Source organism: Ascidia mentula, chromosome 8 (genome assembly GCF_947561715.1).
Source record: "Ascidia mentula chromosome 8, kaAscMent1.1, whole genome shotgun sequence".
NCBI lineage: Eukaryota > Metazoa > Chordata > Ascidiacea > Phlebobranchia > Ascidiidae > Ascidia > Ascidia mentula.
Genome location: NC_138573.1, coordinates 15,741,530 through 15,756,671, shown reverse-complemented (window position 1 = coordinate 15,756,671; position 15,142 = coordinate 15,741,530). Strand labels below are relative to the sequence as shown.

The following is a 15,142-nucleotide window of genomic DNA, read 5'->3' as shown; positions in this document are numbered from 1 at the left end:
AACGTATACGACTGCAAATCAATTGTCCTCGAAAGAGATTATAAGCAGCTAACAAATGTCTTTGTTCGTGAAACCAAGCTGCAGGAACCTTCAAGTTTAGGAAAGACGCTTGTTACATCATAATCATTCAACATAACGTGGCTTGTTTTTAAACAATGGTTAATTTGTAGTTGGACTTCATCGTTTCCTGTCCGTCGATTTTTGCTTGTTTGTTTAGTCTTGTTTCCTTTGTGTTGTGAAGCAGTTTCAAGTAGCCATGTCTGCCACGGACATTGTAATACGTAAAACCCAACCCGAGAAAAAAGAGAAAAATGCAGAAAAAGAAAAAAAAGACAAAAAGTAAGTTACGGTAAAAAGTAAGGAAGATAGCACTACACCGGGTCGCAAAGTTATCGCCAAACTTGATTCACATGTAAGCCTATGTAACATAGAAATATGTGCGAATATTATCGTTATAATTTAGTGGTTGCCCTGTTCACACGTGACCATTAAAATTCGCACAGACTTCTGTTGGATCATGTTTGGCGAAAACTTTGTGACCCGATGTAGCAGTATTTTCCAGCTCAACAAGGCACGTTCATATGCGGGCAATTGGTTGATATATCAAGGTGCTTGACCCATATACCCAAGTTGTAAACTTGATCGGATTTCGGCCAGGATTACCTGAGTTCGAATCCCGGTGTGGTAAAAAAATAGGCATGGTAGTTTTTTCCACTCAAAACTGGAAAACTTTTTTTCGCAATTATGTATCAGAAATGAGCTAATAAGAATCAGTGATCTGCAGACTGTTTTGCATACTGTATCGTTAAGTCAAGTCTTATCAGTGTAGCTTGTGATTGACGACTGTCTTGTCGGCTAACTAGCCAGACACAGATTATTTCACTTGGCGGTGGCTTTGCTGTCGACTTGGTTCCTAACTAGACACGAACTGAAGACGAACCACAGTGGAACACACCATGGCCAAACAACTGCCTGGGAACCAAAGTGTTGTTGGCTCGGTGTCACGAAAGTCATGTGCAAGCAATGAGTCAATAGTGATTAGTGAGCTGCATTACCAGCTGCACCGATGAGACCTGATAGGTCGAAATAGTATGCAAAACTGTATGTAGTTTTCGGCAATTGTACTCATATTTTCTGACTGATTTATTGAATTGGAATGTGTGGGGTTAAAAATAATAAGACTTGAAAACAAAGGTAAGAAGTGTTTTTATGAGTAATCCATACACGGGGTAGCTTACAAAAGACCACTCCCCCATATGGTGCTTGCCCTTCATTCCAAAACAAAGCAACCAGAGAAACCACTTGACCTACAAACACGAAGTGGGTATAGAGAACGGAATGCCGGGTCCTTCACTTACTTGACATAACGAAAATCTCATTTCAAAGCAAAATTTAATAATGCAAGATTTTGCGATTGGTCAAAAATTAGAGCTACTATGGCCCTCGAGTTGTTATTACCCTTGTTTGGTTTTTAATTTAGTGTAACAGAATAAATTTTGCTGTTGTTATTGAAAATTCTGCCTAAACTTCTGGTAAAAAAATTTCAAATTAGTAAATGTTAATTATCCCAACCGCTCGCACTTAAAGCACAACATCAGTATAGGTTTGTTATTCTCTTCACGTTGCGAAATTTGGAGTGGTTCCATGCGTTCGCTTAGAGGGAACGTAAATTTTCCATTACGTCACGACCCGTGTCGTGGAAAAGTTCAAAAGCCACGTTGTCCACGTTGAACGATTTGAAAAACATAACTAATTCACCATCAAATCCTGTCTGTATACAAATACTGCTCATGTATAAAGTTTTTACAAAAGAATCTCATAAAGATACACAAAAACAGAGGTTTGGCTGCTATCACGACGACAAAAAGAAAACCGCAAGATTACTATGAATGTGGTTAATGATTAATCAATAGTGAGGGCAGGTGAGTTTTTGACGAGGCCAAAATTATTTCATTGTACTTCGATGCTCGTATGTACGTAGAAACTGCGAAGGAGTTGTCCGTTTTAACATCTCATAAGCATTACATTTAATTCAAGCACACAGGATTTCGTTCGATAACACTTACAGCAAATGTAGTGTTTGTTTTTTGGTCAAGCGAATCAGTTCGCGTTACGTCACAATTGACGTCATCATGCATCGAGCGCTCATGTTTGCAATCGCGCTGGCACGTTGGTTACGTAGTGCCGGCGGTGAAAGGGCTCTCAAACAGGGTCTCCCCCACTTACTGTGCGTAACACAACGCGAAATTTGGATCGGATAACGTTGTCAACAGGGGAATGATTTCGTTTTAGGTTTTTACTTATACATGAATTAAGTTTGAGGTCAGGCTTGAGGTGTAGGTGTGTTGTCATCTGAGCAATTTTTTTTAGTAACGTGTACAATCTGGTTGAAAATCGATTTCGAAAACTAAAAATAAACGTGTATGAATGGCGCGTGTTCCATATGGCTATGTCGCATTTCTAAGTGTGGAATTTACAACATTTACTTGCTTGTTTTTCAGTGCTAACATGTATGTTAATATCGACGACTTCCTTGGCGGTTGGATTGGAGGTAGGTTTGAATATTCTACAGTTATGACCTGCCTTAGCAACCATCATCCTCAATAGCCCTTTGCTTATTATCATTAAGTATGATTTCGGTGTAACACATTTGATTACGTTTAATGCAGGTGCAGCCGGAGTAATAGCAAGTCACCCTTTGGATACCGTAAAGGTAATATGCATGAATTAATTGATCAAATTAATCAAGTATTGAAAATTAATTCTGAAATGCCGACGATTTATGCTTGTTTTCGTTGAAAATTTCCTGGTTTTGGAGGTTGAAGGGCACACACTGAAAGTGAGGCTTACTCCACCTGAAAAACATTTGCTTAACCTACAGTTACCCTGGGCGCGCCCACTTGTTGATCCAATAAAATTTCGCCAAACACCTTGTACCTGATACAAGTGGTGTATTGTTTCTAACTCGGTGTTGTTATGGCATGAATGCATGTGACAATATGGCATTTCTGGTGTGTTGTTACAACACAGCTCTGTGTAACTCACGTAAAAAAACCGCGATAGCTCCTGCAAACAAAACGCGAGTATCGTGCTTTGTAAGGCTGCAAGGACAGTGCACGTCATTTGGGGGTTGTTTTGTTGCGAAAAGAATACAAGATGCGCAGGAGAAAGAAACAGTAAAATAAACAAAAAAATTGGAAAAGAAAAAATTACACTTAAATAGTGACAAGTCTTTGCATAAAGAGAATGGAGGAACATTGGTAGGAAAATATAACTAGAACTTACGTGGAGTGGGAAATAAGCATACAAAAAGTAATAGATTTGTACAAAGACCTTATAATGGAACAGTGATAATAAACACAGGTTCGCCTCCAAACATGCACAACGTACAAGGGAACACTGGATTGCGTGAGGAAGACTTTAAAACACGAAGGAGTTCCAGGTTTCTACAAAGGCATGGCATTTCCCCTTGCATCCGTGGCAGCTTACAATGCGCTTGTGTTTGGAGTTTACAGGTTCGTGGCACGTTTGTTTGTTAAGCAGTTGTTCGATTATTTTAGCAGCTTGCCATCAGTAGGTTACAATCTGAAGTATACCGGGCAGTATTGAGCCAACTCGTGTCAAAAAGACACGTTTCCATGACAATTTGAACGGTGTGCAACTGGTTTGTGTAATGCTTTTGTTTTTCTTTGTGCTCTCGAACTAAAAATGCACACATCAAAATTTCTTTGTTCCTAACGACGTCTGCCTGGTATTTATCCTAAAGTGGTGGTACATTTGCATGAAGTTTCGTGATCAAGATCTGTGCAATTATATCTAACCGCTTAAAGCTTAAACAACAAACGACCAACCAATGATTTTTGTTATAGCAACGTCACTCGGTTGGTCTGTAGTTGGAGATACGGTAATTCTGATCACGATCCTCGCTATAGCGACATGTGTGTTGCTGCTATGGTAACCGGTTGCGTTTCGGTGTCTGTCGGTGCACCAGTGGATTTGATCAAGGTTAGTAATGTTGCGCATTGCAACGATATGGAGATTTTTGTCAAAATTCAAATTAGATTTTGATATTCTTTGATAACTCTATCGTATTTACAGTCCAAATTGTTATGTGAAGTTTCTGTCATAATAATTAAGACCTCCTACGGTCCATACCTTAAACTGACATTTAAAAAAAAACTATGAACGAAATCAATAAAATCAATATATTTCGAGTGCTAAGGAGTGCATTTGGTCGATTGGATCCATAACTCACATGGCGTGGATTTTTTTAGATTCGATTGCAGACACAAACTGGCAAACCTAGTTCCGAAAGAATTCTCCCAATTAACTCAAGTGTGTATAAGACGTAGTAAAATTATAAATGTATTTTTGACCACATGCATTACTTGATCTGCAGTAACCCGCGCCTTTCAACCAAGCCGGCATTTTATGACGTCACTACCTCATGACGTAAGCGTGGTCCCGGCCAACGTGGCCTTGTCGCGCCCAAAACGTCACTACCGGGGGCCTATAGACTGCCTGAACGCCATATACAGAGAGGGTGGTGTAGCTGGCCTTTACCGGGGTGCTGGAGCCATGCTATTGCGGGACATTCCGGGTTACGTTATATACTTTCTGCCCTACGCAATGCTATGCGAAGCGATGACGCGCGAAGGTCAAGTGACGTCAGCACCAGTTCTGCTGCTAGCCGGTGGTTTGGCAGGAATTCTGTCTTGGGGAGCAATGCACCCGATGGACACTGTGAAGAGCAGGTATTGCATATTCTGTTCAATAAAAGTGTGGTATTTCAAATATTTTTTTAGGATTATCGATCTATTGTAGATCCCCGAGATATCATACGAAATTAAACTTAATACTATGGGTTAAACCAATTACCAAAAATAAAGTCTCTTTAAGCTATATTGCCTGGAAATCAAATTTTTACTCAACACACCAAAGTCCCTTTTCACTCTGTCGATTACATTTTACCGCTTTTTTTGCTGCCTCAGATTACAAGCCGATGGAAATTCACATAAACCAACGTACAGAGGAGTGCTGCACTGTGTTAGCGCCAGCTACCGGGCGCACGGAGCGCGAATCTTCTTCCGTGGAATGGCGGTGAACTCTTTAAGGGGGTTTCCCCAAAGCGCTGCGCTGTTTTTCGGCTATGAGATGTCAATGCGAACTTTCGGCAAATTAAGAGGACGAGATGACTAAAGCTGGCAATTGTCGTGTTTAAGTGCTAATTTTACAGCACTCTTCAGTACGTTTTAGCCGCCGTGCGGTTTTCTTGTTGCTATTCGCAAAAGCGTCTTTTGTGACGTGCCTTAACTGAATTGCAACTAATCCAGTGGTCTGACTCAGGGAATGATCTGATGTTCGATTATGTATCGTCTAAATTCGACTTATTTTGTCGCTTTTTTTGTTACTTTATGTATCTATGGCTATGCCGTACGAGAATATAGTACGTCTTTTTAAAATATAGTGTATGTGCAGCACAGGCCTATATTTTGGTGCAATGCGTGGTGTTTTAACCAGTGGTAAACAACTGAAATCTATCAGCGGTTGCTATCGACAAGAAGTAATTTGTGCTTTCGTTTGTTTTGCGCTATTTCAGGACACATGTTGCTGCATTCGAGTTATCGAAACGCTTGGATTAAAGCAAACGCCTAAGTGTCGTTTTATTGTATTTTTACCCGAACATGTTTGGATTGCCAGCGTGAAGGGGGCGTTTACAAACCATCAGATGAAACACATACAACACATAACATTTCACTGATGTTCATTCCGAAAAAAATTGGCTTTGCTACTGGAAATTAATGTTTTGCAACGAAGAAAAAATCACGTGATCATATCAACTCGGCGAAAAAAGTTTCTCAATTTCATCTGGCTCTTTCGGACACGCATCAGTAAGCACAACGGGTCCAGATGACGTAACCAATACGTCATCCTCGATACGAATGCCTATGCCGCGGAACTCCTTATGCACTGTTGGGTCATCGTTGCGTATGTAGATACCTGAAATACAAGTTCACACAAATTAAAAACAAAATGCACACACCAATACAATCTTTAGCCAATTTTCATACTGTAGCTGCATATCTGTGTTTTTACACAACCTAGCATGAATCTATTTCCTATGGAACATATAATAAAGTGAGATATAACGAACCACACTAACCTGGTTCGATGGTGACCACCATCCTCGACTTGAGGGTGGTTGACTTTGCGATACCATCTGTGTCATGAACATCCATTCCCAACCAGTGACCGACATGGTGGGGGCAGAACCTTCTACCTACCTGTAAACAAATTTCTATACGTTGATACCCAGGGCAAAACATTCAAACTGTGTAAAAACCTGAAGAAACTTTTGAAATGGGTACATTTTTATCAACCAATATCTCATACAACGTAGTTATTACTAAACTTAATAATAAATGAGTTTAAATTGTATATAAAACTAAGACATTTTGCACTGAAATCAAAGTAATCCATTTTTACTCACATTGGTCAACTCCTCTTTCTCGACCTTTTCTATTAAAATTTTGTTTTCAACGAGTTCCTGGGCCAACATAGTAACCATAGCAAGATAAATTTGCTGCAAAGATGAATCAACTCGACAAAGTTGTATGCAAGCTTGTTGCACTCTTAATACTGCTTCATATACAATTCGCTGCTCCTTGCTGAATCTGTTCAAAGAAATTGTGTGAGAAAAATTGTACAAGCGTAATCTGATAACTTGTATGATGCAGTTAACAAAAGCATTTTATTTAAAAAAAAAAACATGTAATATAAATATATGATATTAAACCATTTTCATCTTTGGTGATGACAAACCAATATAAACATATTTACAAACAAACAAATAGTAATTCCCCCCCCCCCAAAAAAAACAACCTTCCATTGATGGGCCAGGTTCTTGTAATGTCAGCCACATAACCATGACACTCTGCACCAGCATCAACTAACACCAAATCACCATTATCAATTCTCTGGTCATTAATTATGTAGTGAAGAGTATTTGCACTACAAATAATAAAAAAGGTTAATTGAACATAAAGGAAAATATGTCAATTAATGAGTATTCCTTCATACACACCGATTGCCCCCTGCCACAACAGGTGGGTATGCAAGCATTTGAGCTCCCCTTAAACGACACTCACAGTCAAGAAGTGCATGTATTGACCCTTCGTTTATATTGGGGTGAGATATCGGTATCACTCTCTTGAAGGCCTGAGCGTAGAAACATGTTATGGTATCATTTAGTTTAAATCTTATCAATAATTTTATTACTTCAACACTTGTCTAAATGAGATGACAATAAGCCTAAATTTTAAGTTCAAAATATGTAGAGTGAGAGAGACCCCATACATGGGAAAATTTTCTTTATGATATTTGCTAATTGTGTAGAATTTTAATCATCACCCATTTTCTGTTGCTATGGTTGCATTGTATGCTGTAACGTTATATCATTAATATAATGTTTTTGTTGCTGCCAGGCATATTGTAACTTAATAATCTGTTCTTCTGGCAAAGATAAAACGTAACTTTATTCACCGACGTTTCGCCTGTTATTCAACAAGGCTTCCTCAAGGTAATGCACTGTACCATTACCTTGAGGAAGCCTTGTTGAATAACAGGCGAAACGTCGGTGAATAAAGTTACGTTTTATCTTTGCCAGAAGAACAGATTTTTAAGTTATATCATTAGTAGCATATTCATGCAAAAAATTGCTTTATACAACTAAAGAGTTATTGAATGACCTCTGCAGTGATCATTGAAGCTTTTCCCATCAAATAAACTTCCTTCTCGCTTTTAATGTGTCTTTGCTGATGAACCAAGTTGGAAACAGTGCATATATTTATCTTCTTGTCAAAAGCATCATTGAGAAAAGGCCTAAAAAGTTTCCAAATATAAAATTAAATTTTAAAAAGGCAAACCAGCCAAAGCATGACATCTTCTACACACCCTCAACGTCAACGTCAATTTCAAAAATAAAATCTAGGTTAATTATCACCTCATATGTTGCATATGCATTTCCATGTTAACTCTCTTTTGAAAATCATACCAAACTGTGTATTCTTCTGAAAGATATCGACTCAAAAGTTTTGGGAATTCTTCTATTGATGCAGTGCTGTCAACACCTGTACACCACAGTAAAATAACTTTACTGAGAAAATAGACAAAATTATAAAAACATGCCTGTGTGTTGTAATGCACCCTCAGTGCCAGCTCTTGGGCCATGCCATAATTCTTTGGCAGAATCTCTTTCCCGTACAAGTAGAGTGGATTTATAATTATTCTCAACATCACCGGGAAATGTTTCCATTATAAGGCAACTATCAGGTTCCTAAAAGAATTGTTGGATTTTCAATTTAATACAGAAAAGCAACTTACATTTTTTGCAACTCAAATTTTTTTAATTAGGAAAAAAATACTTGAATACAAGAAATGATTAACAAAAAAAATTGTTTGAACAATATCATCTAAAAAATTTTCAAATTTACCAAAAACCCTGTGAGGTATCTAAAGTTGGTGTTCTGGTGGAATGGATAAGGAATGTCTTCAGTCATATATGTAACTGGCTCACCAAACAAAATCACAACATGTGCTTTAGAATTTGCCTGAAAGTAGAAGACACATCTTTCAATTGCTGTCGTTATTTATTCCACATACTTGATAAAACCTATGCTTCAGTAACACTTGTAATATTACTTACATTCTTGCCTATAATGTTTGCAGATGCAACCATGGACATCAAAACTGACCTTCTTGCCTCATAATCGACCTTTTTTAGTGACGGTGTAACTTCATCTAACACATGATAACCAACAAAAACAATAGTAAATCGCTTTATAGTTCGAAAAATGGTTAAATTATGATTTCAAATTAACAACCTTGCTGCATTAAAAATGGATGGGTAAAGGAGGTAGGCTGTCCAATGCTCCTTTCCAAAGCAGCTGACGTTTGAGAGGAAAAACATCGACAATGTCTTGTAGCTTTTGGGGGGATTGATTTCTTTGCAAACCTTAACACATTGTCCAAGCCCCCAAATCGCCGCATTTTTACCTTTCGCAAGGAATTCCACACATCCAACTTTGACATTTTGAAAGTCGGATTTCCCCGCGGGACTTTTTTGTATAGGACGATGAAACTATAGAATTCTATGACAATTTATTCCAATAAAAATTCTGCCTCTAAGTATTTTGCTTCTACGCTTACTGTTAATCGTTCTATATACATACACTGCTACTAATGTTTTAGGAAGTTGTTGACAATTCTGTAACATTTTCAAAGATTCTTGACCACACTTTAATTTGTAGAACTGAATCATGTCCTTGGACCTTGTGTTTGTTGCACCTTATCCACCTTACACTAAAGCAAAGCCACGCGGGCAATTACTTGGACGTAGTAAAAAATCAAGCAGGTCGAAGAACCAAATATTTTGGGCGCATTTTCGGACCTTTGTTTTTAATCCATCTGATCGTTCGGTCCCAGCAACATGTTTCGCTAACAGTCGCATAAAACGCAGTGTATTTACTTATAATGTGAATATACTGCGTACTGGTCTGGGCAACGTAACAAAGGCACTTCATTCACGGCCAGACAAAATAAGGAAAGAACATAGTATGATGATTGTCAAAAACACGGCATACTGACAGGTAAACGGTACATTTGACAGACAAAAAGAAAAAGTCAAATATTTGCTAGGTACAGTTGATACTAAAATCAAAATAACATTGCTTCCAAAACATTAAAATTGAATAAAATCAAAAAAAAAATTTTTTGTGTCCACACAATAAATAACAAAATGGTGTTCGAACGTGATGCAATAAACCACTATAAGGTCGCAATATTTAGAAACATTCAACCATCTTTAAATAGTGCAAAAAAAGGACGACAAACAAAATCGGAAGTGCAATTGCAAAATGTGTCACTTATCGGTTTAAGTACCTAAATAAGCAGTATCGCCTAAAGAAACTACAATATACTGTATCACCAAGCATGTAAATGTTGTTTATGTTTCAGATATAAGTACTCACATCGTTCACAAGTTTCCAGAAAAAAAAATTAACTTCTGAATGGAAACACCATCTATAAATTAGGCATCAAGACTGTATGTTATGGCAATTTTTAGCTTCACGATAAATATTTGTCCAAATCTCTGTACCGCTCATTAAATCACTTTGATTGCAGTACGTTTGGAGGTAACACAACTTCGGTGGAAAACGAGGTAAAAAAGTTAGAAATTGCACTGCTTATTATGTGTAAGGTGCAGTACAATACCACAACAAACAGACAAGTTATCAGACATACCTATTGGTGAAAATATAGTTGTGTAATTTAAAATAGTCAGTATTAGCAGAGGTACTATATTTGTAGAATGTACTTTTGTTTAGTTTAGTGTGTTTCTGTGACAATAAGTGCCTAAAAAAACTTTAGTGCGCATGTAGGAGATAAAATGGCCAAATAGATTTGGTCACTGTATATCTTCTTCTTCATCACTTGGTACAAGCAGTTTTACCTGAATAATAAAGTATGACTGATTATTATTAGAATTCCATGAGCTTTAATTTTATGTTACACCAACATGTCAGTAAACAAAACAACCACAATCTATTTTTGTTACCAACCTTGTCATTGTTAGTGGCGTTAACCTCGGATAAAATGCGTTTCATTGTAAAATCTTTTGTTAACATTCCATTGGCGTGTTTTCCATCCAACTGTGTTTCAACGTCGTCAAATGAGTCTGGTGGTTTCAATCCGAGTGTTTCAGGAAGTAGAATTGCAAGTAAACCTGCCAAGACGCCCGTTGAACCGAACATGAAGTAGGCAAGCACTGAGTTGTATTCAATCTTTAAAACAAAAGGCACTAAACTTGTAGATTTGACCTTAAACCCAATTTACTTACAAAGCAGCTATAGCAAGATAGTGTTTACTAAAAAATATAGTGCTACTGTTGCGTAGTATTTTTAGAAGAACTGCCCTACTGCCCCAAAAGTTTTTGCTGGATGGCTTAAAAAAACATCAGTTTAAATAAAATCTACATAACTTTTATGCCAGAGATGAAAGTTCTTCTAAATGTTACTAGAAAAGTTGCTTAAAAGAACAATAGGTAATGATTTGTGATAGATCATTTACAAATATATACTTACAAAAAATTGTTGTTTATGATTGATTTTTAACTAGTTTAAAATAATTGCACAAAAAGTAAATAGGTTGCTTGAACATGAATATGGCTACAAATTAAAAAACATACATTTAGCTTAAAAGTAAGGAAAGTTCTTTACCAGAGATTCTGAAAATGATGCAATAATTCCACCAACTCTTGAGCACATCGACAATGACCCTATTGCAACATTACGTACAACAGTTGGAAACAGCTCGGGTGTGTAAATGTAACTAGTGGAAAAGGAAGCAGCAATGCACATCTTTCCAATCAGCCCCAAAGCAAGTTTTCCATTGGTTTTGTCTACAAACCAGACAAAAAATTTTCATTATGGTATGGTCTTGTGATTATTGCAGTCACAAAACAGATGGTTAAATCCACAGGGTATTTTAGCTGACTGTAACTGCTTACCATGATTGCCAAAAGGAATCATGCTCAAACAGGCAACTCCACTTATAAGGTAGCACACAATCAGAACACGTTTTCTGCCAAAACTAAAAATACGAAGACATGTTAAAACAATCATTTTACACAAATTTTGTCTACGAGAAAAAATTTAACACACTGCCGGAGTAAGCAATATATATATGTTAGTGGAAAGGACTTGTCTTTACATTAAAAAAGTAAAAACATATCTGATACAGAGTTTTAAACCATAAAGCTTAAAAATGCGACATGTTAAAACAATCATTTTACACAACTTTTGTCAAACAGAAATACATAAGGTACTTTCAGTACAGCACAAGGCAAAACATTAGTTTCACATCAATATATAGCAACAAGATCTGACTAATATTCACATACAGAAATATTATCCACAGACAAAAATATAATCAACATAACTAAACAAATAAGTTACCTGGTTCTGTTCAGGGTAAAAAAACAAAACAGAATAGCAGGGTACTCAATGACACCTTGTAAACCCTCACTAAGATATAAATTGTCACTGATATCTTGTGCAGCAAGGGACAGAGCATAATATATCAAACTGTTGCAAAACCTGTGGATAAATTCACAGAGTTTAGAAGTTGCAGTGTGAGTAACTCATGTTTCATAAAAAGAATAAGAAGATCTTATTCACAAAAAAATGTACAAACCAAATTTTTGAACATTTATTATATTTTTTGTCTGCACAACATCAAGACAAACAAAGACTTTAAAGCAAAAATAAAATACAACAAAGCTTTATTTCAGTTGAAACTACAAAATGCAAAAATACAAAATTTGTAATATTTGCCAAAGAACTAAAAGTGTTCACTAACATACCATAAAAATGACAATATGAGTGCCCGTTTTCGCGTAACATTGTGTTTAAGCACATCAATTAATGTGAAGTGCCTTTCTGGTTTTACTGATTTCTTGATCAATTGTACTGCTGTAAACAAAATATAAAAAACGGTCAAGTGATCAAGTTGCCAGTTGAAACTTTAAGTGAATACATACAAGGATCTTTCACACCATTCCACTTGGCAATTTTTACGAGAAGCATTTCCGCCTCAACTAATCTTCCTTTGGAATAAAGCCACCTTGGTGATTCAGTCAGACCCCTGGGAAAACAACATTTTATAAAACCAAAAAATTTGATAGGAATGAAGGAGGTGTCTTTAAAATTACTTAGGCCTGCAATTTATTGCATGCAAATAATACGTTTTGTGTTTGCAATCTAACAAGTCTTGTTTCTGTATGTTTGTTAGCAGTACAAGTCAAAATGTTGAAACACAAAAACAACTGCAAAAATTTCCCACCACAAACAGAGCATTGGGACAATCTGCATGTAAGCAACAACCATTGTCAGTTCCCTCCAAGGAGTAACATAGAACGCTCCAACAGAAAACAAGACAATTCCAAGCGCAAAGGAGGCACTACCTGACAAACCTAAAAGCATTCAAATACATCAAGGAAAGTTTCCATGGTATTAATTGAAAGGGTTGATGCATCAGAAATCAAGAGTTGTGATTAGGCTTAAACAATTGTGTCTGTGGGCATAAGGCATTTCTAATGTCAATCAAATGGTAACAATGACTAACACTACAATTGCATTTTTCAGAATGTAGCAGATGTTTGTAAAGCATATGTTGCATTCAGTCAAAAGTTATTTAGGTAATTTTGAATAGAAATACATATTGTGATACGGTAGGCGATCACAGTCTGCCAGGGTACCTTAGTTCCAACAGATCAAGATTAGTTATTATTTAGTACTACATTGGGCTGCTCAAACATGTACAGAAAATTGCTTTTAACAGTATGGTACCTGTTAAGGGCCACCATCTTCTGCCAATCATTTCCTGTGTGTAAACATATTGCACAAGCGTGGTGCCTCCATACAAGAAACCTACAACAAATCTGCATGCTGCAAAAGACTGCCAGCTGTAGCTGTATGCTGCCATGAGACTTACTGGAAGGAGCATGTGAAAGCCTGAATATCATAAAAAACTGTTTATTGGTATTGCTGCACTATGCCGTTATTGCAAGTATTCAAATTACTACCTACCAGCAAGCATTATCACTCTTCGCCCAAATCTGTCCGATAATTGTCCAAAAATGACCACTCCAAAAAGAAAGCCCACAAAATACAAGGACTGGATCAAACCTTTTATCCATTTCTTATCCAATAATTCCCACTAAACATCCATAACATTAATTTTATTTCGAAACTCAAAAAATTCACCAAAACACTTTTGATATAGGTATACACTTTATGATGAAACTCAAAAAAGTTTAAGAAACCAAATTTATAAGAATTCTTACCTCAACCATTATAAAGCTATTGTTTCCTGTCCTTGGGTTCGTGCCATTGATATCTGATGGAAATGCTCCAACAAAAACAAGCAGAAATGTTTGTGGGCATAGTACTAGCTGTAATTTTAACAAACTATGATGATAAAAGAATCCACAATATTTAACTCACAGCCAGTGTAGGTGAAATATATATATATATCAGTGAAAACAAGTACCTTATTACTGACAAGGACTTGTCTTTACATTGAAAAAATAAAAACATATCTGATACAAAGTTTTCAACCAGAAAGCTAACCAGTGATTCTGATATCTAAAAAGTTTCACTAAATTTTTAACACATGCATAAAAAAATTCTATTGTTTGGTTCTTATACTGCTTTAAAAGCTGATTATTGAAAATAATTTACGATTTTACAACAAAAATGTCTTACATTGTACACCATGTGCAAGAAAAATGCACAAAGTTGGTATCGCCCGAGTGTCCCAACGACTTTAGTGTAGCAGTCATCTACGTCCATTGAGACTGCACACGTCCAATGCTGGACGATGGAATAGAAAACGAACGATCCCCAACCAACACCAACTGCCGAACCTTTGCCAAGATGAAGGATCTTGTCAGTGCAGTATCATATTGCTACGTAATCAGCTGTGAACACTCATGCGTATCGAAGCGTAAATAGTAACGTGAGTAGATGCAACCATAGAATACTTATAAGCAGTGGTGGGACTCGTGCGAATCGGTTCTTGTAATTTAATTAAATGAGCGAACCAGTTGTTAACATGCGGATGTATAGGCCATTGTTTTGCTTCGAGCATTGTTTCGTGGCTACTATGGCATGCTGGCGAGAGAACCGGAAGCTAAAATATTTGAATCCCACCACTGCATATAAGTAGTTCTAAGTGCACTATGATGCAACGATGAGCGCAGTAGATGGCGCTTTACTTTTATTAAAGTGATAAATGTTAGTCGTGGAGTTCGCCCATACTTTGGGGCTTTCGTATTTGAGGGCAAGTATCGCCCAGGTATAAAATGATCGGTTACCTGTTCTACCTTCTTCAGTAAAACCTTCTTTCAGAATATCATATGATATTCTCAGTCCTTTCCTCAGCTTAAATTATGTACTTTTTTCCTTCAAGCTTTGGAAATTCATTCAGTAAAATACGTTACAGAATTAGCAATGCATCAGTCCCATGGAAGAGAATATAAATGACGAATCACCAGAATGCAACACAGGCAGCAAATGGATGA

General features: G+C 36.9%; 3 protein-coding genes across 3 annotated transcripts; 1 reads left to right on the top strand and 2 right to left on the bottom strand.

Moving 5' to 3' along the window:
* The first annotated feature begins 222 nt into the window (after positions 1-222).
* Positions 223-5,346, top strand: LOC145911394 (solute carrier family 25 member 48-like). The gene is made up of 8 exons (XM_082998713.1): positions 223-339; positions 2,502-2,551; positions 2,670-2,713; positions 3,364-3,515; positions 3,870-4,005; positions 4,275-4,339; positions 4,422-4,754; positions 4,992-5,346. Exons 1-8 carry the CDS (start codon positions 257-259, stop codon positions 5,197-5,199), a joined length of 1,071 nt encoding a protein of 356 aa, XP_082854839.1. The 5' UTR covers positions 223-256; the 3' UTR covers positions 5,200-5,346.
* A 232-nt stretch (positions 5,347-5,578) lies between these two features.
* LOC145910458 (xaa-Pro aminopeptidase 3-like) lies at positions 5,579-9,067 on the bottom strand. The gene is made up of 11 exons (XM_082997587.1): positions 8,883-9,067; positions 8,705-8,799; positions 8,493-8,609; positions 8,188-8,335; positions 8,003-8,129; positions 7,749-7,881; positions 7,085-7,218; positions 6,883-7,011; positions 6,491-6,674; positions 6,164-6,284; positions 5,579-6,000 (listed from the first exon to the last, which is right to left on the bottom strand). Exons 1-11 carry the CDS (start codon positions 9,046-9,048, stop codon positions 5,837-5,839), a joined length of 1,518 nt encoding a protein of 505 aa, XP_082853713.1. The 5' UTR covers positions 9,049-9,067; the 3' UTR covers positions 5,579-5,836.
* A 447-nt stretch (positions 9,068-9,514) lies between these two features.
* Positions 9,515-14,474, bottom strand: LOC145910459 (solute carrier family 22 member 15-like). The gene is made up of 12 exons (XM_082997588.1): positions 14,325-14,474; positions 13,904-14,011; positions 13,647-13,776; positions 13,407-13,571; positions 12,901-13,030; positions 12,599-12,702; positions 12,422-12,530; positions 12,015-12,155; positions 11,567-11,649; positions 11,277-11,458; positions 10,620-10,841; positions 9,515-10,510 (listed from the first exon to the last, which is right to left on the bottom strand). The coding sequence occupies exons 1-12, from the start codon at positions 14,409-14,411 to the stop codon at positions 10,466-10,468; spliced, it is 1,506 nt and encodes a 501-aa protein (XP_082853714.1). The 5' UTR covers positions 14,412-14,474; the 3' UTR covers positions 9,515-10,465.
* Positions 14,475-15,142: the final 668 nt, after the last annotated feature.